General features: G+C 42.8%; 3 protein-coding genes and 1 long non-coding RNA gene across 5 annotated transcripts; 3 read left to right on the top strand and 1 right to left on the bottom strand.

Annotated features, from left to right (window-relative positions):
• Positions 1-739: 739 nt before the first annotated feature.
• Positions 740-1,797, top strand: LOC121989649. The gene is made up of 2 exons (XM_042543822.1): positions 740-1,312; positions 1,543-1,797. Exons 1-2 carry the CDS (start codon positions 827-829, stop codon positions 1,546-1,548), a joined length of 492 nt encoding a protein of 163 aa, XP_042399756.1. The 5' UTR covers positions 740-826; the 3' UTR covers positions 1,549-1,797.
• Positions 1,798-4,939: 3,142 nt separating this feature from the next.
• On the top strand, positions 4,940-8,129 carry LOC121990695. The gene is made up of 3 exons (XR_006114666.1): positions 4,940-6,446; positions 6,663-6,722; positions 7,851-8,129. It is a non-coding gene; the product is annotated as an uncharacterized LOC121990695 (long non-coding RNA).
• An 8,468-nt stretch (positions 8,130-16,597) lies between these two features.
• Positions 16,598-18,559, bottom strand: LOC121989650. 2 transcript variants are annotated; one of them, XM_042543824.1, is made up of 3 exons: positions 18,305-18,559; positions 17,486-18,199; positions 16,598-17,414 (listed from the first exon to the last, which is right to left on the bottom strand). In XM_042543824.1, the coding sequence occupies exons 2-3, from the start codon at positions 18,144-18,146 to the stop codon at positions 16,765-16,767; spliced, it is 1,311 nt and encodes a 436-aa protein (XP_042399758.1). In that variant the 5' UTR covers positions 18,147-18,199; positions 18,305-18,559; the 3' UTR covers positions 16,598-16,764. The 2 variants fall into 2 exon arrangements, with proteins under 2 accessions (XP_042399758.1, XP_042399757.1); XM_042543823.1 differs by lacking the exon at positions 18,305-18,559 and having other exon boundaries at positions 17,486-18,221.
• A 36-nt stretch (positions 18,560-18,595) lies between these two features.
• On the top strand, positions 18,596-20,355 carry LOC121991570 (probable protein S-acyltransferase 7). The gene is made up of 5 exons (XM_042545559.1): positions 18,596-19,187; positions 19,257-19,421; positions 19,495-19,755; positions 19,827-20,060; positions 20,143-20,355. The coding sequence occupies exons 1-5, from the start codon at positions 18,948-18,950 to the stop codon at positions 20,353-20,355; spliced, it is 1,113 nt and encodes a 370-aa protein (XP_042401493.1). The 5' UTR covers positions 18,596-18,947.
• The last annotated feature ends 2,639 nt before the right edge of the window (positions 20,356-22,994 follow it).

Here is a 22,994-nt window from a genome sequence, read left to right on the forward strand (position 1 = left end):
TTACCGCTCTTCGATTCGCAAGACACGGACAACGAGCGCACCGGAGGACCCACCTCAACTTCAGAAAGGAGGTACCTTTTGTTATTAGATTAATAGCCGACCAGCAAGGCTTGTTTAATCAAATTGGATTGGGCTTCCAGCTCGTTTTAGCTCAGAAGTGATCCCTAAAAGATTCTCTTGCGAGTTGGGACAAAATGGTTCATATCAAGTCCCTCAACTGTCTCTGTGCTTCACTTTGCTCTCCATGTGCCCCACACTGCTCCCCCCATCTCCCTCGTACCTTCACTCACTCCCCTTTCACCAAAACTATTTTCCCTCATTCAGCACAAAAGCTAGTAAACACACTGCTACTTAAAATTATGTCTATTACAGTGGAAGAAGCACTGGTAGACATGTGAAGGAGAGCAAGGGCACCCTTTCTCTACTTGATTATTATTGGTTTGGTGAAGAAGAATCATAACTAATTGATCTTGCCTTTCTTCACCTTCTTTACTCTGTTAATAATGACAAATACAAAAGTTGCTATAATTTTTTGTTGGAATGCAAGGAAGGTAGTACTATGATTGCTTCAATAGTATGTCGAGATATACATCACAAATAGTTGAGCAGTTCCATTAGTATTAACAATTGGAGTGACTGACATTTATTGATGTAATTGGCTATTTGTGTGGGGAATATTATTATTTTAATGTGAAATGGACAAACAAGTTAGTTGATCAAAAGCTGCCTCAGGATTTCTTTGTTCTTCCTCTTTGAATCCTTCCTTCTCTTGCAAAGATGAAAGATTCCACGTCTGAACTCCAAACCCCTCCTTAAACCCAATTCGATGGCAAAGGCGTCGCCTTTCCTCGCGCGTCCGGCTTTTCTGCCTCTATTGATCCTGCTCGCTCTTGTTTCCGGCGGCGGCGCCGACGCCGGTGGGTCCTTGCGCGGCCTGCTCCGCAGCTACGGCCTCCCCGCCGGGCTCCTCCCCAAGGCTGTCGATTCCTTCGACCTGGACGCTGCCTCTGGCCTCCTCGAGGTCCGGCTCCGCGGCGCCTGCTACGCACGCTACGGCGGCGGCGGCGGAGACCTCGCCTACTTCGACAGCGTGGTGAGCGGCAACCTCAGCTACGGCGCGCTCGGGGAAGTCGTCGGGTGGTCGCAGGAGGAGCTCTTCCTGTGGTTCCCGGTGAAGGGCATCCTCGTCGACGATCCCGCCTCCGGCGTCATCCTCTTCGACATCGGCATGGCCCACAAGCAGCTTTCCGCGTCGGTCTTCGAGGATCCGCCGGACTGCCAGCCGGACGCCGAGGCGATCTCGTCGGAGAAGGTAAGAGAACCTCAGTCAAAAATCAAAATTAAAGATCGAATCTCGACCGAACTCCAGAAAACTCCTCTTTTCCGATCAGAATTTGGCATTTTCTCCTCCCAAATTCCAGTTTCAGAGCTGCCCTCTCCTCGCATCAATTTTGTGCTATGCATCGAGTTACAATGATTTAACTGATCACTCAACGCAAAACCTTACCATATCTCTCAATCGTTTCAATCTTCGCCTTGCAGAGCTAGCTCGACGGCCGGAGGAGAGATAGATTCCGGCAGCGTTGACAATAATAACTAGATCCCCCCTACAACTCCAGAATCTTGTCAGCGTACTCGTCCTTCCACTGCAATCTTTCATGTGCCATTGTTGGAGTAGCAGAATTCAACGTGGTCTCCTTCTTCCCTTGTCTTCCTTTCCACATGCGTGATAGTGTACAAACAAATTTAAAGCTAGCTCCGTTTGGTTGAAATATATAAATTTCGTTGGTTTTGCAAGCTTGGATCGATCATTGGGATCCAATTAACACTGGTTGCTGTTTTAGGGGTGTCTATGGACTTCTCGATCGAAGTTTCTTCGGATTAGATGGAAGAAAAGGTTTACGTATAAAAGTAGAGGGTTGGAGGTTGAGGAATGGACCATTTTCAGAAAAAAAAGTTAAAAAAAGTAGACTCTCTTTTTTCTTGGCAATCGGCTAATTGTTCAATTAATAAGATTTGAGTTTGCAGTGGCATGCAAGAACATTTAATATGGCTTTATTGCCAGCGCCTGACCCGGAGTAGATTGTGCAGTCGCAATAATGGAGGTGAGGGATGAGAAATAACAAATGTCTCAATGACAAAATGTCTCTTACCGAAGAAAAATAAAATGAAAATGCACCTGCGGGACCGGCGGATGGTCAAGGTGTTACCATCAAAAAAAAAATTTAAAGGTCAATTCTACAATGGTAACGGTTTAAAAGTAAAAAAGTCATTTATGATTTACCATTCTATAAATCAATATGTCCAAAATTAACATATGACTTTTTTATCATTAAAATAATATAAAATAAAATGATACCTAACATTTAATAAAATTGTTAAATAGACATCCTTTCATTATTTATAAAAATATTTTTATTTTTAATATTATTATAACCACTGCAATTAATTAGTACAACGAATAATAATAACTACTACCATACTCTAGTTTAGCTGTAGGGTATAGTGATCTTGTCTGAATAGCTGAATCAACGGACGCTGGGCACATGGCGCTCTCCTTGTCGCTGACGTAGATCTCCGACCGATTGTACGGACCTCCGGCGAACCTGCAAAGAAGTCGGGCCGGGAAGGGGTTCCCGGCGACGACCCTCCGACGCTCAAGTCAGGTAAGTGGGCAACAAAGAAGTGGCTCCGAATATGCCAGAATGCGTACCTCCGACGAAGGGTGAAGCTCCTTATATAGAGCTGGGAAAGAGCTCATGCACACACACTGAGGCTAATACGTGTCCCCAGCTCATACCTCAGTAAGGGCTTGTCAGAAAACTTACCCGACACCATACTGCTACAGTCCAAGCACGTCTTTGATGGGACAGCGGAACCCCTTGTCGTAAGGTTTGGAGTATGGCCTGGTCATAAAACATGCCCGCTGTCAGAAGATGTTCCTTGTCCTTTTCTCTCCTTACTCCCTGCCGGGCGTCCGGGCGGCCGACACTCACCTCACGTCCGGCCGGTCCTATGTACTGGTCCACTTGGGAAATTCCAATGTGCTCTGTGAAGACTTTGCAGTATGCTACTTTATGCCCTCGGCCGAACGGGCTATCCGTTCGGCCATATGCCTCTGTTCAACCCAAGCGTCGGAATCCCTAGTCCCGTCGGGTCGTCTATGGTTCAGCTGGGACCCCGTTTAGCCGACCGGGCTACCCTTCTCCGGTCGGACGTCTGGTATTTTGACCCCACGTGGCGTTGACTCCCCTGAAAGGAGGTCCCCCTTTCTTACCTCCGGATCACTTGCCTCCCCTTCAAGTCTAGTCGAAAGAGGCGTCAAAGTCCGACTGAATGGACTGCCGGTCTGATTGAGTAACGGCCACTATGATCCGGAGGTAAGAAAGGCGGGACCCCCTTTCGGGGGAGTCAACGCCACGTGGTGTCAAAATACCAGACGTCCGACCGGAGAAGGGTAGCCCGGTCGGCTAAACGGGGTCCCAGCTGAACCATAGACGACCCGTTCGGCCGAAGGCATAAAGTAGCATACTACAAAGTCTCCACAGAGCACATTGGAATTTCCTAAGTGGACCAGTACATAGGACCGGCCGGACGTGAGGTGAGTGTCGGCCGACCGGACGCCCGGCAGGGAGTAAGGAGAGAAAAGGACAAGGAACATCTTCTGACAGCGGGCATGCTTTATGACCAGGCCATACTCCAAACCTTACAACAAGGGGTTCCGCTGTCCCATCAAAGACGTGCTTGGACTATAGCAGTATGGTGTCGGGTAAGCTTTCTGACAAGCCCTTATTGAGGTATGGGCTGGGGACATGTATTAGCCTCGGTGTGTGTGCATGAGCCCTTTCCCAGCTCTATATAAGGAGCGCCGTCCGACCGGCCGAAGATCTACGTCAGCGACAAGGAGAGCGCCACGTGCCCAGCGTCCGTTGATTCAGCTATTCGGACAGGATCAATTTGGCGCCGTCTGTGGGAACGCACCTGCATCCAAGCAGAAGCAATGGACGAAGCTGGACGACCGCATACGGTGATGCTCTCCACGGAGGAGCTCGACGCTCTGATCGAGGCAAGAGCGGCTAAGCTTGTGGAGCAACAGAAACAGAAGGCGCAAGCCGAGAGTTCCGAGCAATAAGCGACGTCAACGTCAAGAGGTCGAGCGGTATCAGAGTTCCGACCGGAGAATATCTCAACATGGGGCCGAGATAAAGATCCGGTCGGCATTCAAGGGGAAAGAGGATGGCCGAGCGAACCACCTCCAGCCGTACCAAGCTGGGTGAAAGGTTTTCCGATGTAATTCATTTTATGTATGTCTTGGTCGCCCGTGTCCTTTTAATGCAGGAGGCAAAGTGATAAAACACATTTTGGAATTATTGGCCGAACGACCGACTACACGAAGACCACGTGCCGCTCGGACCGTGTTGAAATTAGCCTTGAAGGTCGTCGAGCTCCGACGTTAAATATCGAGAGACGAGTCGGCGTCTATAAACCCTCCGAGCGGAAGACCGTCCAGCTCTAACGTTAAATATCGAGAGACGAGCCGGCGTCTATAAACCCTCCGAGCGGAAGACCGTCGAGCTCCGACGTTAAAAATCGAGAGACGAGCCGGCGTCTATAAACCCTCAGAGCGGAAGACCGTCGAGCTCCGACGTTAAAAATCGAGAGACAAGCCGGCGTCTATAAACCCTCCGAGCGGAAGACCGTCGAGCTCCGACGTTAAATATCGAGAGACAAGCCGACGTCTATAAACCCTCCGAGCGGAAGACCGTCGAGCTCCGACGTTAAAAATCGAGAGACGAGACGGTGTCTATAAACCCTCCGAGCGGAATACCGTCGAGCTCCAACATTAAATATCAAGAGACGAGCCGACGTTTATAAACCCTCCGAGCGAAAGACTGTCGAGCTCTGACGTTAAAAATCGAGAGACGAGCCGGTGTCTATAAACCCTCCGAGCGGAAGACCGTCGAGCTCCGACGTTAAAAATCAAGAGACGAGGCGGCGCCTATAAACCCTCCGAGCGGAAGACCGTCGAGCTCCGACGTTAAATATCAGGTCACGTTGACTAAGATGATAAAGACGACTGAGGGATCGTTTTGCCGAGCGGCCAAGTAACCAAAGGTACTTGGCGGATAGCTTGCGAAAAATTCCATTTTGCGAAAAAGTATACCTTCATCCGAGCAGACTATCCACGCGAAATACTTCATAAAAACCCCTTTCGAATACAAGGTGGGATGAAAGGGAGAACTACGAGGAGAAGCAGGCGAATATAAACGGTAGTTAGCGAGCCTAGTGGACAACACGCATATGGATTAGCAAAGAGAAAGACATAGCATTATAGAAACTAAGGCCGAGCGGCCAAATTACAAAAAAGGTAGTCTTCGCCCGAGCGGCCGAATTACATCTAAATTTCTTATTCAAGATAATCGTACAGATCCTTCGGGATATTGTCAAGAAGAGCCACTTGATCTGCGGCCGGGATGGTGGCGGACTCGAGAAGTTGCCCCTTGGACTTCAAATATGTCATCGTGGCGGTCATAGCGAGGTCAAACACAGTATACATCCGCTCGCAGACCTTCTCCGAAAATTCGGCCGAACGGATGTATTTCTGTTGCAGGGCAGCAACTCGGCTTGGTTCGGCCTCTTGGTATTCTTTAAAGGCCGCTCGGGAAGCATCGGCGACTGCCTTGTGCTCTTGTAAAGCCGCCTCGAGCTTTGCCACCTCGTCCGTTCGGGAGACCTTTTCTTTAGCTAGTTGGTCCATGAGCTCCTTTACTTTCTGCTCTAGGCCCCGAGCCTCCACATTCTTTTTCTCCAGGTCGGAGATAGCCGTGTTCTTCCGCTCGGTCGCCAAGCTTATCTTGTGATCCAGAGATTTTTTCTGGTAAGTGTGAGAAAAAAAAAACCAAAAAAACACCCATGCCCACTCACCCACGTGCACTGCCCTCCCCCACACCCCCCTTTTTCCTTTTCCCTTTTCTCTTCCCCACCGAAGCCTCAAAACCCCTCTCTTCTTCTTCGTTTTCTTCTCTAGCGGCGACGAACGATAGATTTTTTTTCTCCCGTTCTTCTTCTCAAGCAGCCCTCGTTTTCTCCTCCCGCACCTCTTCTCCTCCTCCAGCAAGGGCAGAGCACTGTTTTCTCCTTTGCTTCCTCTTCTCTGCTTCTAGGCAGCACTGTTGGAGCTCCTCGGAGTTCACCAGAGCTCGCCAAACCACCGGGAAAAGAGAGGAAACAAAACCCTAGTTGCTCTCTCCTTTTTCCCCACCAACAGCAGCATTTTTTGCTGCATTTTGTTTCCTCCAACAGCAGCCCTAGCTGCTGCACTATTCTTGGCAGTACCGTTGGAGTTCGCCGGAGCTCGCCGGAGCTAGCTGAGGTGGCCAACGACAAAGGGAAAGCAACCCTAGTTGCTGTCCTCATTTCCAGCAGCCACACAAAACCCTTAGAAGGTATATTTTAGGTTGCTTTTGGTTAAATTGATGTGTAGTTAGAAGGGTTATCTATATTAGAACAGATGTTGTATTTAGGAATGCGAAGTGGTACAAGGTATCGAGATCAAAATAATTCACTGATTTTGAATTAGAGATAATGTGTAGATTTTAGGTCATTATTATTATTAGATAGTATTTTGATTATTTAAGTTATGTTTGATATTGTGTTTGTAGATCCGAGCTCGAGTGGAGCACGGTGACCTGCCGATACTCGGAGATTTTGCTGTATATAAGGTGGATACATCTACTCTTGTCTATTTCCTTGTGCATGAATAAATATATAAATTGGAATATGTATATGTTGTATTATTGTTTTCAAAATGGGGATTAAACTGATATTATAAATAGTGAAATGGGTTAAAATATTAAAATTATTGGAGGGTAAATAATTAATATTATTTCTTGTTCACATGTGGGTTCATATTGAGATTGATATGGGAAGGGTTGTTTTTTTAAAAATTAAAGAAATATTCTGAATTACTCTTCTATTGATACCTTGTCTCTTTTGACTTGCTTGACCTTTCATACTTCATGCTTTTGATACTCTATCTGTTGATACTTGTAGCTTTTTATCTGTGGACCCTATAATGATAAATTAATAGATTTGATACGAAAATATTACCTTGATTGACCAATTAATATGAAAAGAGAATAATCATGATAAATGGATGAATATAATCATAACGGTGAATTAATAAAGATAGTAAATGAAGAATTAAAAAGTGAAGACCATGAGCCTAGCTTTATACCAGAGCTCTATATTAGAGTACTGGACCTCCCACATGTTATTGTGGTAGCGCGGCGACCGCGGTCCAGAGTATCTGACCGTACACCCGAGGCGTGTTGGCGTGATGTAGCCCTCGGTCAGTGTTTATTATGTCTTCCACCGGTGAGGGCTGATAGCCCGTACGTCAGATGACGTATGCGACAGTTTATACTCTTAGGAGACTTTTAGCCTATCCATATGATATTTCACTCTGATGATATTGGCTCCAGTGATTCACTTTTTAGTTGATTTACCAGATTCAGACTATTGATATACATGTTGATCTTACCATGATAACTTATAATTGAGTGATTAAATAATAAGATTGAAGAATTGATTTTATTAATGATGACAAGTGATGATAAGGTGAAGATCCCAAACTCTATCTAAAAATTTTACCTGATTAAAGATAATAAGAAGATGATTATACATATATATGTTTAAATGTAGAACTTTAAGAATAATCCTAAAGTTGTAACAAAAGATGATGATTTATTTTACTTCCTTGAGTTTTTCAATATGATTAAATTCATGCACATCTTTTTTGAGTATCCACTTAGCCATTTGGCTAATTTGCTACATTCCTTGGTCTCCAGTTTTGCAGACACAGGGATCCTTTTGATATTATAGTTGATTTTGGACTTTCATAGAGTTGCTCAGAGATCTCGACGTGCTGATTTTCTGGTTTGTTTTACTTTTGTTTCGCTGTATTTACATTTTACAATTTTGTTACAGATGTCGTTTATCTGTATAGTAATTGTAGTTTATGAAAACTATGACATATACATATAGTTGATACATTTCGTGGTTATGTTGTTTCTATTTTATGTATGTTCCAGCCGTGTGGCTGATGAATATGTTGTTTATGTTTATATAGTGTGATGTATGTATGTATGCTTCATATTGTCACCGGTACAGGGGAGATGCTGCCGGATTTTTGTCTGGCAGGGACTCCTCTGGGGGCGTGACATTTTCACTCGCTCGAGCTCGGCCAGATTGTGAGCCTGGTCGGCTGTCTTCTTCTGCTCGGCCGCTAGTAAATCCTGAGCCTTTTTAAGCTCTTTCTTCAGCTCGGCATATGAAGGGCCTTGAGAGCCGGACGGACCGCTTGCAGCCTTCAGTTGTCTCAATTCCGCGTCCACCATCGCCAGACGACTGCAAACGGCGATCTCCTCCACCCATCTCTGTCACGAGCAAGGTGTTAGAAGTCGATCGGAAATAATGCGTAACGGACTATATGAAATAAACTTACCCCCGTGGCCTGTTGCATATGACTGTTGGCCAGATTACTGAGGGGGATCAGGGCGACGCGCGCCTGAGCATCGGCCCACATTTATGCTAAGGGCCCTTTCATGGTAATCAGGTGCTCGGGCGTTGTTGGCCGATCGGCTTCATGTTGGTTGCTACTCGGAAAAACCTAGAGGTTCCACTGTACAAAAATTTTGTACAAAGATCTGAACCTTTTCCTAGCTACCATGTGTTCTTTTAAATTAAATTTTGGATCGCCTGCTGAACTTAACACGTTTGATCCAAAACTTAATCTATTTGTTCTTTTAGGTTTTGACTTGGATCTCCTACGGAACTTAACACGTTCGACCCAAATCAACTTAAGTTATTAATTCCATTAAATATTAATTTTCATAATCGATTCCCAGTACTGATGTGGCGAGGCACATGACCTTCTTGGATATGGGAGCAACCACCACCGACTAGACAAAACCTTTTATAGAAATCTAATATACCCACTTATACCCACCTTCTATACCCACCAATTGGGGGCCGGCCAAGCTAGCTTGGGAACCAAGCTAGGGCCGGCCTAGGTATAAAATTGGGTGGCCGGCCCTAGCTTGAACCCAAGCTAGTAGGGCCGGCCAAATTAAATTAAAAAGGGATTTTAATTTTAATTTTTATTATGTGGAAGAAATAATTTATTAAAGAGAATTAAAATTAAAATATCTCTCTTGTAAAAGATCTACAAAAGATTAAAGAAAGAGATTAGATCTCTTTCCTAATTTGTAGATTGGTGAGATATTTTATTTTCTCTTTAAAATTATCCACATGTTGATAAAATTAAAATGATAGAAATTTCCTTTTATCAACCATGAAGAGATTTTTAAAGAGAAATTTTATTTTTTAAAATTTCCGGAAACAAATTAGGAAGTTTTAATTGTTGATTAAAACTTGTCTAATTTTTTCCTTCATTGATGTGGCCGGCCATTGGAGTTTGATTTGAGAAATTTTATTTTATTTTTCTCAATTAAATCATGTCAAGGAAATTAAGGAAATTTTATTATAATTAAATTTCCTAATTTGCCTAGGCCAAGGAATATAAAAGAAGGGGTAGGGGTGCCTTCATGAGACACAACCTCTATTATTTTCTCTCCCTCTTTTGTTCCTTGGTGTGGCCGGCCATCATCATTATCATCTCCCTCTCTTCCTCTTGTGGTGGCCGAACCTCTCTCAAAGGCTTGGAGCTCTTGTGGTGGCCGGATACTACTTGGAGAAGAAGAAGAAGAAGGAGAGGAAGCTAGCATCTCTTGGAGCTTGGTTAGTGTTTTGATTTTCTTCCTTGGTGAAGCTTCTTTCTTTGTGGCCGAACCTAGCTAGGAGGAGAAGAAGGTGGTTGGTGATTTCTTATCTCGGAAGATCGTTGCCCACACAACGTCCGAGGTTAGAAGAGGAATACGATAGAAGATCAAGAGGTTTTTCTACAAGGTATAACTAGTAATTTTTCTTTCCGCATCATGCTAGTTATTTATGGAAATAATACCAAATACAAGAGGCTTACGTTCTAGAATTTCGAATATATTTTTCGATGTTGTGTTCTTTTGTTTTTTCTTTTCCTTGTGATTTGATTGTTCTTTTTGGTTAACCTAAAGTTATTTTAGGAAATTAAATATTATCTTTCTATAAAAGGTTTTGTCTAGTCGATGGTGGTTGCTCCCATATCCAAGAAGGCCATGTGCCTCGCCACGTCAGTACTGGGAACCAATTATGAAAATTAATATTTAATGGAATTAATAACTTAAGGAGACTTGGGTCGAACGTGTTAAGTTCCGCAGGAGATCCAAGTCAAAACCTAAAAGAACAAATAGATTAAGTTTTGGATCAAACGTGTTAAGTTCCGCAGGCGATCCAAAATTTAATTTAAAAGAACACATGGTAGCTAGGAAAAGGTTCAGACCTTTGTACAAAATTTTTGTACAGTGGAACCTATAGGTTTTCCGAGTAGCAACCAACAGAACAGAGGCATATGGCCGAACGGATAGCCCGTTGGCTGAAGGCATAAAGTAGCATACTGCAAAGTCTCCACAGAGCACATTGGAATTTCCCAAGTGGATCACTACATAGGACCGGCCGGACATGAGGTGAGTGTCGGCCGACCGGACGCCCGGCAGGGAGTAAGGAGAGAAAAGGACAAGGAACATCTTCTGACAGCGGGCATGCTTTATGACCAGGCCATACTCCAAACCTTACGACAAGGGGTTCCGCTGTCCCATCAAAGACGTGCTTGGACTGTAGCATTATGGTGTCGGGTAAGCTTTCTGACAAGCCCTTACTGAGGTATGGGCTGGGGACACGTATTAGCTTCGGTGTGTGTGCATGAGCCCTTTCCCAGCTCTATATAAGGAGCCTCACCCTTCGCCGGAGGTACGCATTCTGGCATATTCGGAGCCACTTCTTTGTTGCCCACTTACCTGACTTGAGCGTCGGAGGGTCGTCGCCGGGAACCCCTTCCCGACCCGACTTCTTTGCAGGTTCGCCGGAGGTCCGTACGATCGGTCGGAGATCTATGTCAGCGACAAGGAGAGCGCCACGTGCCCAGCGTCCGTTGATTCAGCTATTCGGACAGGATCACATAGTATAAATGGTGGACGTAGGGATGTAATCGAGTCGAGTCAAGTTAAATTTTTAGATGTTTGAGTTTGACTCGTTTATAATTGAGCCAAGTTTGAGTTTTATTTAATGAATATATTCATAGCTTATGAGTTTATTTGAGCTTTTATCGAGTCTAGACGAGCTTAATAAATATAAATTATAAATTTAAATATTCATTAAAAATTAAATTATATATTTAGAGAAAATTATAATATTCTTATTAAAATTTATAAATTTATTCTATTCTAATAAATAAATTTAATATATTTGTCTATATATTTCATAAGTAAAGTATAAAATCTATAAATTCAATATCAAAATTGTTATTTTTTTATTTAAAAGTTGATTCATGAGTTTAATGAACATGTTCACGAGCTAACGAGCTGAATATTATGAAACTTGAGCTTGATTTGTTTATTTTAACGAGCCTCATTAAATGAGCTCAAATGAACTTTTATCGAATCGAGCTTCGAATAACTCATGAACGACTTGATTCATTTACACTCCTAGGTGAGCGTATAAGTCAGGAGTTAAATTTTGTTGAAACTCATAAACTAGAATTTATCCTACCATTCGCCTTCCGATTGTGTATCTTAATTTATCTTGATACTAATGGGACCAACTTAGGGGACCGATGGAACTAACTTAGGGGGACGGTCTATTTTTTTTTTTCCAATGCTCTAGTTTATTTTTAGTATTGTCTCAGTATAATATTTTTGTAGTTGTGGCAATTATAATGATTTTAAAATAATTTTAATAAAATATAAATAATTTTGATAATAGTCTTCGTAATTTAATATTTAAAGTTTAAATTTTTTGAATTTATATTTTAACTATAATTGTGTAGTAGATAGTTCAAACTGTTTTAAAATTATTTTGATGATTTAAAATAAGTTTAGATATTGTTTAAGAAGTTTTGATATAATAATATTTTATATATAATAAGTTTCATTAAAATAAAATAATTAATTTATCGTGTAGCTGTCACCAAAAACATATTTTTTCTATAAAATATCTAACGACATGTTTTTTTTTTTAATGAACGTCTTTTGACGAATTATATAATTTACGACGTCTTTTTAATTTTTATAAAAAAAATAAAGACTATTTTGCTCGAGAAGACCGAATGGCAGCGAGCTCAGCTCTCCTTCAGCAGTTTGTAATGTATATTGATCCGGTATGGAAGTAACAGTCTTGTTGATCGGAGGGAAAAAAAAAAGGTCCTTTTTCTCAGCGCATGTGAAAAAGTAAGTCATAGATATTCAAGACAGCAGATGATCGAACGAAAAATAAAAAGGAACTACAGTAAAATTGAATGGGTGTAATAGAAAGAAATCTTATGCTTTGGTAAGTAAGCCTATAAAACGTATCTCTAACGAACAGAACACCTTCCTTTTTATATCATTTTCGATAACCTCGTAATAACGAGACGACAAAGAATATTCAATGTTAGAAGATGTCGGATAATGAAAGATATACAGTCTGATATTTGTATAGTTAATCTTCAAAAAATCTTCTATTATATGTATATGAGCAGTCTCGTGTAATCTTCACAATAATGATAGAAGTTCAATAGTTACCTTCGTAATAAGGTTCCATTAAATGCATATGTTGTGACCGAAGAAAATTATTTGACGGATAGCTGTTATTCTGACAAATTGTTGGATTCTCTGATAATATTGTCTCCTGGGTTATAACCTGGATGGATACTTAGAAGAACGCGGTATATCGATTGTCTCTATGTCCGACTAGCTTTGTAATGAGAATAACCTTATATAATTTCCCTTTGAAGAGGAAGTTGAATCTCATAAGTAAGACCGGTCATAAGCTCGATTAGCAATATGCTCATAGGCTCATGTTGAAGATATGATAAGTAATGAGGAGTCAAGTCCTGCAGGTCCGGTCAACTCTAACCGATAGACTATATAATTGGAGACTAACTATTCGATAACAAGGCGCTTAGACTTTTAGGTATGATTGGCCTTGTGACGATCTGATTTATACTGGAGATTGTACTACACTGTAGGACGACATTTATAAGCTGAAAGTAATATTACAAAAGTACGTGGAGAACTGAACCTCATATGCTCAATCAACTTCGAGGTCGTTCGGGTTTAATCTGTATATTTTGGCACTAAATAAAGAGATAGGTCTTTAAGCTCGCTCGAGTACATGGACTTTCGACCATATATTGAGAGTGAAGACCCATCTTAGATAGATAAGTCTAGTCGACCTTAGGCCGACTGGATATATAACATAATTATATTGTGCGGGTGTTAATTTTGAGTGGCCTTTATGCCGACCTTGTTCACAAGTGGAGCATCGGATCCTTCAAGCACGACTGGCCTTTAGACCGACCATCCTTATATTGAAGGCCTTAGCGCCGAGTGAGGAGCTAAGTCCTGATGAGGGTGACGCGTTCGTTGCCATGTCATCTTGACTTTAATTGCCGCCTCATCTTAACTTTGACTTCCACGTCACTTTTGGGTCTACTCGTAACATCCTATATCATTAACCTCCCCTTCAAGTATACTCGAAATATGCCGACTGACTATAGACCCGAGTCCTATCATAGTCCGATCGCCCAACTTATTGGTCCAACCGACTAAACATAATCCGACTGTCCAACCATGTTCTTGCTTGCACTTTAAATATTGCGATTAGCTTTTATCTTGGAAAGATGCATACCGTGCTTTTGACAAACCATGTAATGCGCTAATGATGTGCGGAAAGATATTTTGCAGCATAATGATGCGATTATCTTGTACATCATAAATATCCATTTATGGGTAAGCACCACGTGCACCACTATCTTATTCTTCGAAGCGACAGCTAATGCACACCTTTCCGCCAACATCACTCCCTTCTTTGTAATCCAAGGATTACTAGTGAGTAGACAGTTTTGATCGAACGGTTGAGATTTGGAAAGTAGCTCATGACTTTTATTTAAAAACCCTAGGTGAAGAGGAAATCAATCACTTGTGATTCATCTTTTTTGACCTTCTCTCCGGTGATCTCCACCAACAACCTTCTTGTACCCGGTGCTAGTAAGTTTTTTCCTTGATCTTCCTATGTTTTCCTCATATTTCCTGATGGCACAAGAAACATTCGTTCCTTGGTATGCCTTCACTCAGTCTGATTTTGATAATTCTGATCGAGAGGTGTTTCGCCTTCAATAAAAAATTCTCAATGACTATAATATCCGCATTCCAACTCCCCAAGATTGTCCTCATCGACCTCCTCCCTGCTATATAACTTTCTTTAAAGATCAAATCTTAGCCGATTTATGTTTTCCCATCCCCTTTTTTCTTTTTGAGATAAGTCATTACTTCCACCTTCCCCTTCAGCAGCTTGCCTTGAACTCATTCGACACTATGTGCGAGATATTCATTTTGTTCTGTATGATATTTTCCTTACTCCCCACAACTTCCATTATTTTGTTTACCCTAAAAAATTAGAGTCGGGGTTTTTCTATTTAAATCTCACCTCAAGGTAGTGTTTCTCAAGGAGCAATCTTCTTCAAATAAGGGATGAAAATCTCATTACTTTTTTATTTAAATACCTAAGTCCGTTTCCTGGCTGGCTACATGGCAATCTACGCTTTCACCCATTCCAGATATTGGGAACTTTAAACAAAATTCAGCCTTCGTTTCTTACTCGAAGAAGCTGAACGACATACAATTTAAGGCCCCCAGGTTACTGAGAGAGGGTCTGCTTTATTTGTTCGTCCTGTCCAAGCGTCTCTTCGCTGTTCCTTCAATAAGCCTTACCAACTTGTCCATTATATTATCCCTAATTAAGGTGTTTTTTATTTTATACAATGGATGCTTTCTATGAGACTCTAGTTTCCGAGCACATTCAATTGGAGGATGAAGAGTTCGCTTAGCAGGAGCAATTGCTTTTGTCCGAGCGAGCGCAACAACCAGCTAACCCTACTAGCGAGGCGTCTAGTAGTTGGACCACTCAATCTAGTGCAACGACTATAATAAAGGAGCTGCCCTTCGATCCTCTTTCGGTCTTCGAAGATTCCCCATAAGATTTGGAGGCACCACTAAAGAGGAGGCATAAGAGGCGCCGACTCAACCCTTCGACCCAATTTCCTGAAAGGCGAGTATCTCCAATTGGAGTGCCCAGGGTCGTTTTAATCGATTCGGAGGCCTTAGGCAAATTTTGATTTTTTTTTTTATAAAAATAATATTAATTTATTTTATATACAATTTATTTTTTTAATGAACAAATTAATTAAAAATTTATATTTAAGCTTGATAATATATATTTTTAGATAAAATTGTTAAATTATTTTTTTTATGAGATATTATTGAACATAAATAAAATTTTATTAATTTTAATTTTGAAAACTTTTTTCCAATCACTTTATATTAAGAAATATTATTAGTAGTATCCAATATGTTATTTGTGTATAAAAAATATATTTTTTTAATATTTCAAGTATTGATTTTATTTTGGATTTGTTATTTATATTTTTTTCTAAAGTATTAATTTCTAAGAAAAATTTAAGTGATTTTTCATTTAAATTTTTAATTAATTTTTTGAGTTTTTATTTTTAATATTAATAATAAATCTATAGTTCAGATTTTTGATTAAATAATATATTTTTAATATCCGGAATCAATTTGATGCTTTAAAAAATAATATACTATTTTATATTAAATCGAATGAATAAAATTTTGTCTTTTGAGCGTAGGGCGTATTGATAAGAGAGGAGAAAGACTCAAGTGAGTGAAAAAGGACATAAGAACACCTATAAGAAAATAAAAGGGTATTATTAGGGTATATATTTTTTTAAAGATCAAAGTGTAAAAAAAAAAGAATCAATTGGGGTTTAAAAAAAATTATATATATATTCCGGCCTTGAAATCTTTCGAGTGGACTTTGTCCACTCTTTCCTCTAATGGTCCAGCCCTAGAGCTCACCTTTCAGTCGGACGACTCTCCAGTTTCCGTCTCGCGTTCATCGTCTGCTCTTCTACCCCTTTTGCTGAGGTGCAGCTTGCTGAAACTTTTTTCAATGAGCTAAAATGCCTCTATCAATTTTCAACGGTCTGTTTCGACTATATCTTCTCCTCACGGACAGCGTCATATATGTTGTAAGATATTAAGGTCAATGGAGGGCCTAAACTTTAGTTGTTTCCCACTTTTATAAAACACAATTCTTAAGAGGGCCCATGCGGAAGATCTTCTAGGATCGCTATTCAAGTCAACTGTCTGATAAGAACAGATTTTATCTCAATTGTCGATACTCTTTGCAAAACTGACATTTTCAAATCTCATAGACTTTGATGTCCTTGCCGAGGCATCATTACTCGGCAGAAGTTGCAGAACTTAGTTTTTCAAAATTGCTCGTGAGTGTGATGTCTCTTCTTCCTCAAAGAGCACATACCATATGTAATCAAACAGAGGCGACAGCAGCATCATGTCGATGAAAAAGACAGGACCTTGCAGCATCTGGACAAGCATAGCGTTGCCGTTTTGATTTCTCTGGCGAAAAGTGACAAGTAATAAATACAAATCTGACTGCGTGCCTACAATCCAACGATTCTGTGACCTTCTTCCGATCGAATTGATCCTTGAGAACAAAAAAAACAGAAAAAATTTTGACCGATTAATGGCTTCATGCTCTGCAGATCACCACAAAGCAGGGAAGCAGAGCCCTCGGGTTCAGCAGGTAGAGCTCCTCGATGTTGGCGTAGAGCCCCACTTTTCCGGCCACAGAGTCGAATCCGGTCTGCCTCGTCAGCTCCTGGTAGTTGTCCAACGGCCTGTGGACTCTCCCGGCGATCACCCTGCACACCAGCAACGCCTTCTTGACGCCGCCCGAGTCCCCCTCGCCGGCGTCGTCGATCGCCCCGAAGGCCCGGCCGCTGGTGGAGGTCGTGAACACGCCCACCCCGCCGCCCTTGGCCGCGTCCTCCTTCCCGGTCGACGGGAAACCGTGGCGGACGATCCGGCAGACGTCGCACTTGTCGGAGGAACAGAGGGTGGAGGAGCCGCCGGCACCGAGGCCGCAGGCGATGGTGGTTCCGTGGAACCGCAGCAGCTCGTTGCCGTCGGCGAGGCAGCGCGGGTGCTTCTTCGCCAGCTTGCTCGCCCTCGCCTTCACCGCCTCGCGGTACTCCTCGAAGCCGGCGAGCGTCTTCTGCGTGTTGTGGACCTTGAGGACGCGGTCGATGCGGATGCTGCTGCTCTCCGCCTTCAGCCAGCTCGCTCGGCAGATGATCTCCACGATCTTCCGCGACGAGTCGCCTTCCACCAGCTCAGTCACTGCACGTTCATCAATTCGATGACAAGATCCAACAACTGAAGTGCTAATCGATGAACAAACTGCACTGCACCTGCGTGCTTGGAGAGGTGGTGCGACTCCAAAGCTTCCAGCTTGCCAAATTGCTCGCCGCACTTGTGGCACGTCAACCCACTGGAAGCCCTCTTCGCTTGCCCTGTTGACTCTGCTTCGTGGGGGAATCTCTGTTCTAGAACAGCAGCATGGTGAGCTCCTCCTCCCCCATCGCCGAGCAGTACAGAGCTGGAAACAGAGGAATCCCCAAAGCACTTCCTCAGAGGAGTGGTGTTGGGTCCGCCCCTGCAGGAAGGGTAGCCAGGGCCGGGCGTGCCCGGGCGGAGAGTGCCCACGTAGGAATGGCGGCGATCGCCGTCCGGGAAGGCGCCGAAGCCTCCGGTGATCCTGAGCTCGCACCTGGAGTTGCTGAGGATGACCTCGTGGGTGATGGGGTTGAGGAACTCGCTGCTGCCGATCGACCGGGGGCTGCAGCTGGGGGGCTTCTCGAGGTGCCTCTTGCTGCCATGGATGACGTCCTTGAGGTTGGCTATGGATCTAGAGCAGCCGGACCTGCCTGGCTTCCTGGTGAGGATATTGCCCAGCTGATGATGGCCGTTCCCCCTGCTCTTGGGGTCGTACACATCGGAGCGGTCGGGCTTGCAGTGGAGCGACTTCTTAAGCGCAAACCACACGGCGCCGGGCATCCTCTCCTTCTCCATCTTCTTCTCCTCTGCTCCGCCTGCTCGCCTCCGCTCCTTCAACGCTCCTCCTCCTGCCATGGCACATCACACGCAACAACAAAGCTTTAATTGGTTCGATTTATCTTCCCTGTGTAATTAAGACCAACAGGAGTAAATAGCAAGAGCAGTGCCAATACCATTTCACGAACGCTTCCCTTTACGATCTCCGAGAGAGAGAGAGGGCGATGCCTTGGGAAGCCCGAGGCCATTAAGGACGCAATCAAAATCTCTGTGACCTCGCAACACCATGCTTAGAGGTGGAGAAGAAAGCCAAGGCTTTGGAAATTTGAGGGGGAGTAGACCAGCGGCTGCCTTTTCAAGTCCACGGCAGGGAGAAGAAAATCCAAGCGAATGGACCACCGGAATGTGAGTGACCTGGCAGCAGAATAGTCTTCTTGGGGGCCCACATGCCTTCCAAATCTGGCTCTGCATCAGCATGGCCCACGAGAGGGCAGTTTTAAGTGATAGAAACCTCTCCTATAGTTAGGTTTGAGTTTGGAAGCTAATTAAGATTAATAATACAGTGGTTACGCATGGTCAAATAGGTCTTAAGCCATAGATAGAGACAGAAACCAACTTGAAGTTGATTATCATGACTTTCAAGTGCCCATATTAGTTAGATCATTTCATTAATTATGATCTGTCATTCTTCTCATTGGGTGGAAATCTAGTGCCGGCAATAAATGTGTAACTGCCTCTCGCTTGCAGTTCCAAGTGGTAGTTAATAAGTTCAAAATTGAATTGCCACAGCAGGGAAAGAACTCTCTCAAAGCCAAGGCCATGGAAGTTACCAGTGAGTTTGAGACCATAGACTTGGCTTCTTCTCATCAAGACAGCATCAGTAACCAAAGCCCTCAAGTAAATTGCCCTCCCCCAAACGACTGCACCAGAAAGGAAGCGAGTAAATTCATCAAATGGTTGAAGGCCTCAGTCCCAGTCCCTCCTTGTTGCAGTCTCCTCTTCCAGTTGGGATCCTACAGTTCTGCGACCAGACTGTATCAAGTCTGGCCAGGGAAAAATGTAGGCAATCCTCTTCAAACTTGATACCCCCCTACAAATGAATACTTTCTTCATTCAATGTTACTTCAGGTATTCTTCTTCCGGGGACACATGATCTGCGGCCCCGACCCGCGAGGCCTCATCTTAACCGTCGTCGCGATCGCCCTCTCCGACTATGTCTTTTGTGCATACACAAATGGCACAGCACATTGTGGATCAATCAGAGCGGCTATCTCCTTGGCGCTCACCGCAATTGTAAGCACTACCAAACACTCCCATTAATTCAATCAGCCACTCTGAGTGTTAGAAGTGGAATATGATCGAACAGGCTATGGCCAATCTGATCTTGGCCAGCACCAAAGACCCTGGAATTGTGGCGAGGAATGAAGCCTCTTCACTGGAAGAACTCGGCATCAGTGTTGGGACAAGGAGCAGGATGGTCAGCATCGGTGGCACCATGGTGAAGATCAAATGTTGTAGAATCTGCAAGATTTATCGGCCCCCGAGAAGCTGCCACTGTGCTGTATGTGACAATTGTGTCGAAAAGTTCGATCACCATTGCCCATGGATCAACCAATGCATTGGACTGGTAGATAGATAGGGCTTTTCTCAAAGATGAAAAGATTTGGTAAAACATTGATTTCTGATCCTTCTTTGCAGAGGAATTACAGGTATTACCTGGTGTCTGTATCATCAGCTTTGGTGCTCTTCGTCTACATATTCGCCTTCGCATGGTGGGAGATTAGAAAAAAATGGCTCAACGCTCGCATGGGCTTGCTTCAGTTACTTGGGGACGCACCTGAAACTTTCCTGTTGGCTCTTTTTAGCTTCATGGTGATCTGCTTCCTCGGAGGAATCATCATCTTCCATTCTTATCTTATTGCCTCAAATCAGGCGAGTTTTCTTTGAACATGTTGTATAGATTTCGATGATTACTGAGTGGTTAAATTAATTTATGCAAAATTAAAAAACTCAGACTGCTCGTGAGAATTTTAAGCAGAGGTATGCCCATGCTGCCAATCCTTACGACAAGGGAGTTCTGAGGAACATAAAGGAAGCACTGTTCGCAAGGCTGCCACCTTCTAAGTTGAATTTTAGAGCAGTGGTGGAAGCTGATTGGTGTTCGATCGCAAGATTGCTCGATGGAACTTCTGCAAGCAGAGCACTGGGAGAGGAAACAAATTATTAGATAATCACGAAGCTTATGCGTTTTCTATTATTGTTTTTTTTTTAAGATTACGGAGGGAATAGATTTGAAAATTGTATTAGTCTCAAAGTTAATGAATAGATTGCTTAGTTAAAGTATTATCACTTTTTATTCTAATAAATAATGATTGTTGTGCTGGTGCAATTGTATCATAGTATAGTAGGGAGCGCCCTAGTAAGTTTACTTGTCACAAAAAGCCCGGGGTGCGTGCTTCTAGGATGAATTACCCCCTTTCTCATGTAGTTGCCGAGTTTTGTAGTTTACCATTCTATCACAATATATCAGGGCGTAGTACAAATGATGAACATATGATATTTCTAACGTAATAATCAGAAATTGATTTTTAAAAATTGATGATCTAGAGTTTATCCAATTATACGTCTGATATCTGTGTATCTGCATGTACCTCCCTTAATATCCGTGGGGTTGTTAATATAGCGAATCTACATGTGAAAAAATGAGTATGATAGATTGGTTTGTTGGGAAAGAAAATGAAGTTTAAAATGCATATAATTTTTTCATGACAAGGGGACTGGAAGTTGTATGGAAATCTATGGTGTGAAAGTCGGAAATCATACCAAAACATCTCTTTACACTATGGATGCTAACTCATGGGAGGTTGAGGACCAAGGATAGAATGAAGTATGAGCCAAATAAGGATTGTGTCATGTGCCAACAACAAGAAGAATCAAATCAACATGTCTTTTTTGAATGCTCGGTGGTTTGTGAACTTTGGTGCAAGGTGAAGCAATGGTTGGAGATCAAACACAACTTCAAATCCTTTGAAGAGTTGCATCAAATTTTTGGGAGACATTATATAGGTGGTAGTAGAAAGGTGAAGGCCCGACATCTAGCCATCTCTAGCTCAATTTATTATATGTGAGAAGCTAGAAATAGGTACTGGTGCCAAGACATTGCACTAGATGTGGATTAATTGTTTTGGAAGGTCCAAATACATATCCACCGGTTGAAGGCTTACTGTTGGATGATGTTGAAGGTGTAATGTTGACTGAACAAGAATGAAACAAATGCTACATTGCTAATGTTACTATTTTGGAACTTATTGTGCTTGCTGTTCGAAGACTGCACCTTGATTTGGCTTGCATTCAAGGCTTTGGCTTGCTGTCCGAATTTTGCATGTGTCTTTGGCTTGCATCCATGCATGGCTTTGTAACTACAATGAGTTTGATTTTGCACGTTTTAGTAGTTTCCTTGATGAAAGTGTGAATGCAAAGTCCAATTATGGGCTTAAGAACGTGTAATGTCATGTGTGGTTTGTGTTTGATTGGATGCAAGTGTGATGTGTGTCCATCACATTGGGTGTCATGTACTCATGTGGTGTTGGTCTTGTGACAAGAGAGAGGGCTGATTATGGAGTTTACCTCAATTGTTGAGGATTAAACTATTAATGATTATATGGTTTTAACATGCGGTTTGAGAGTCTTACCTCTCAAACCGATTTATATATATATATGTACCTATTTCCGTGAAAGAATGGTATAGCATCTTGGTCATGCACTTTTAGCTATGTACTTGTATTTATCTTCCTTCATATCCGTGTGACTGACTCAAAAGGGGCCACTGATGTGGCGGTTCCACTTTTTTTTTTTTTTTTTTTGTGAAAGAACGCCGGATTGATAGAACTGGGAGCGAGTAAATTATCTTTTGCCATGTGAAAGAGCTCTAAGCGCCCCTAAGATATAGCACAGATGGTAAGTGCATGACATTTCTGGCGTAATTACTAGGGGTCGATTTTCAGAAACTCATAACTTAAAATTTACTCCATCATACACCTAACACTCATGTACCTGCATTCACCTCCCTCCATATCTGTGGGACTAGCATTAGGAGGGATGTTAATGTAGCGGATCTACATTTGTGAAAAAGCTCTCTGTCCGGCTCTAGGGGCCGCTGATGTGGCGGTTCCATATTTTTGTAAAAGAGCTCTCAGTCGCCTTAGTGCGTAGTACAGATGGTGGGCATATGACATCTCTGGCGTAATGGCCAGGGATTAATTTTCAGGAATTGACGACCTGTTATTTATCCCACTATATGCTTAATGTCTATGTACATCTATTTACTTCCCTCCATATCTATAGGGCCAACTATCTGTGGGGTCGACACTAGGGGGGTCGTTAAAGTAGTGGATATACCTTTTTTTTTTTGTGAAAGTGTTCTCAGATGATCGACGATCAATTCTCAGGAATTAATGACCTGGGGGTTACCTCACTATGCGCCTAACACTTGTGTACTTATATTTATCTCCATCCATATTCATAGGGCCGACACTAGGGGGTTGTCAAGGTAGCGGATTTATCTTTTTTTTTTTTTGTGAAAGAGCTCTCAATCATGCACCACCACCCTTAAATTGTGAAAGAGCTCTCAGTGTCCCCTCGGGGCGATGCAGTGGTTGAGAAATGGGGTGTTGCCACATGAGGTCTTGGGATTGAAGCTCAGAGCGTCCAAGCATGTCTTAGCCACCTGCACTAATAGCTAGTAGTCACTCGTAATTTATCTTCTTCTTGTTGGCTTAGGGACAGGTTGACGGGGGTGTTGGGGGCGTTGGGGGCGAGCGAATCATCTTTTTTACCACACGTTAAAGAGCTCTCAGTCACCCCTAG

Source organism: Zingiber officinale, chromosome 6B (genome assembly GCF_018446385.1).
Source record: "Zingiber officinale cultivar Zhangliang chromosome 6B, Zo_v1.1, whole genome shotgun sequence".
Taxonomy (NCBI): domain Eukaryota; kingdom Viridiplantae; phylum Streptophyta; class Magnoliopsida; order Zingiberales; family Zingiberaceae; genus Zingiber; species Zingiber officinale.

Bases quoted from the DNA above. Each gene is read 5' to 3' on its own strand.
- LOC121989649 (XM_042543822.1), top strand. From the start codon at position 827: ATGGCAAAGGCGTCGCCTTTCCTCGCGCGTCCGGCTTTTCTGCCTCTA.
- LOC121989650 (XM_042543823.1), bottom strand. From the start codon at position 18,206: ATGGCAGGAGGAGGAGCGTTGAAGGAGCGGAGGCGAGCAGGCGGAGCA. The intron at 17,415-17,485 runs GTGCAGTGCAGT...ATGAACGTGCAG, and splicing joins CCACCTCTCCAAGCACGCAG to TGACTGAGCTGGTGGAAGGC.
- LOC121991570 (XM_042545559.1), top strand. From the start codon at position 18,948: ATGGAAGTTACCAGTGAGTTTGAGACCATAGACTTGGCTTCTTCTCAT. The intron at 19,188-19,256 runs GTAGGCAATCCT...ATGTTACTTCAG, and splicing joins AAGTCTGGCCAGGGAAAAAT to GTATTCTTCTTCCGGGGACA. The intron at 19,422-19,494 runs GTAAGCACTACC...ATGATCGAACAG, and splicing joins CCTTGGCGCTCACCGCAATT to GCTATGGCCAATCTGATCTT.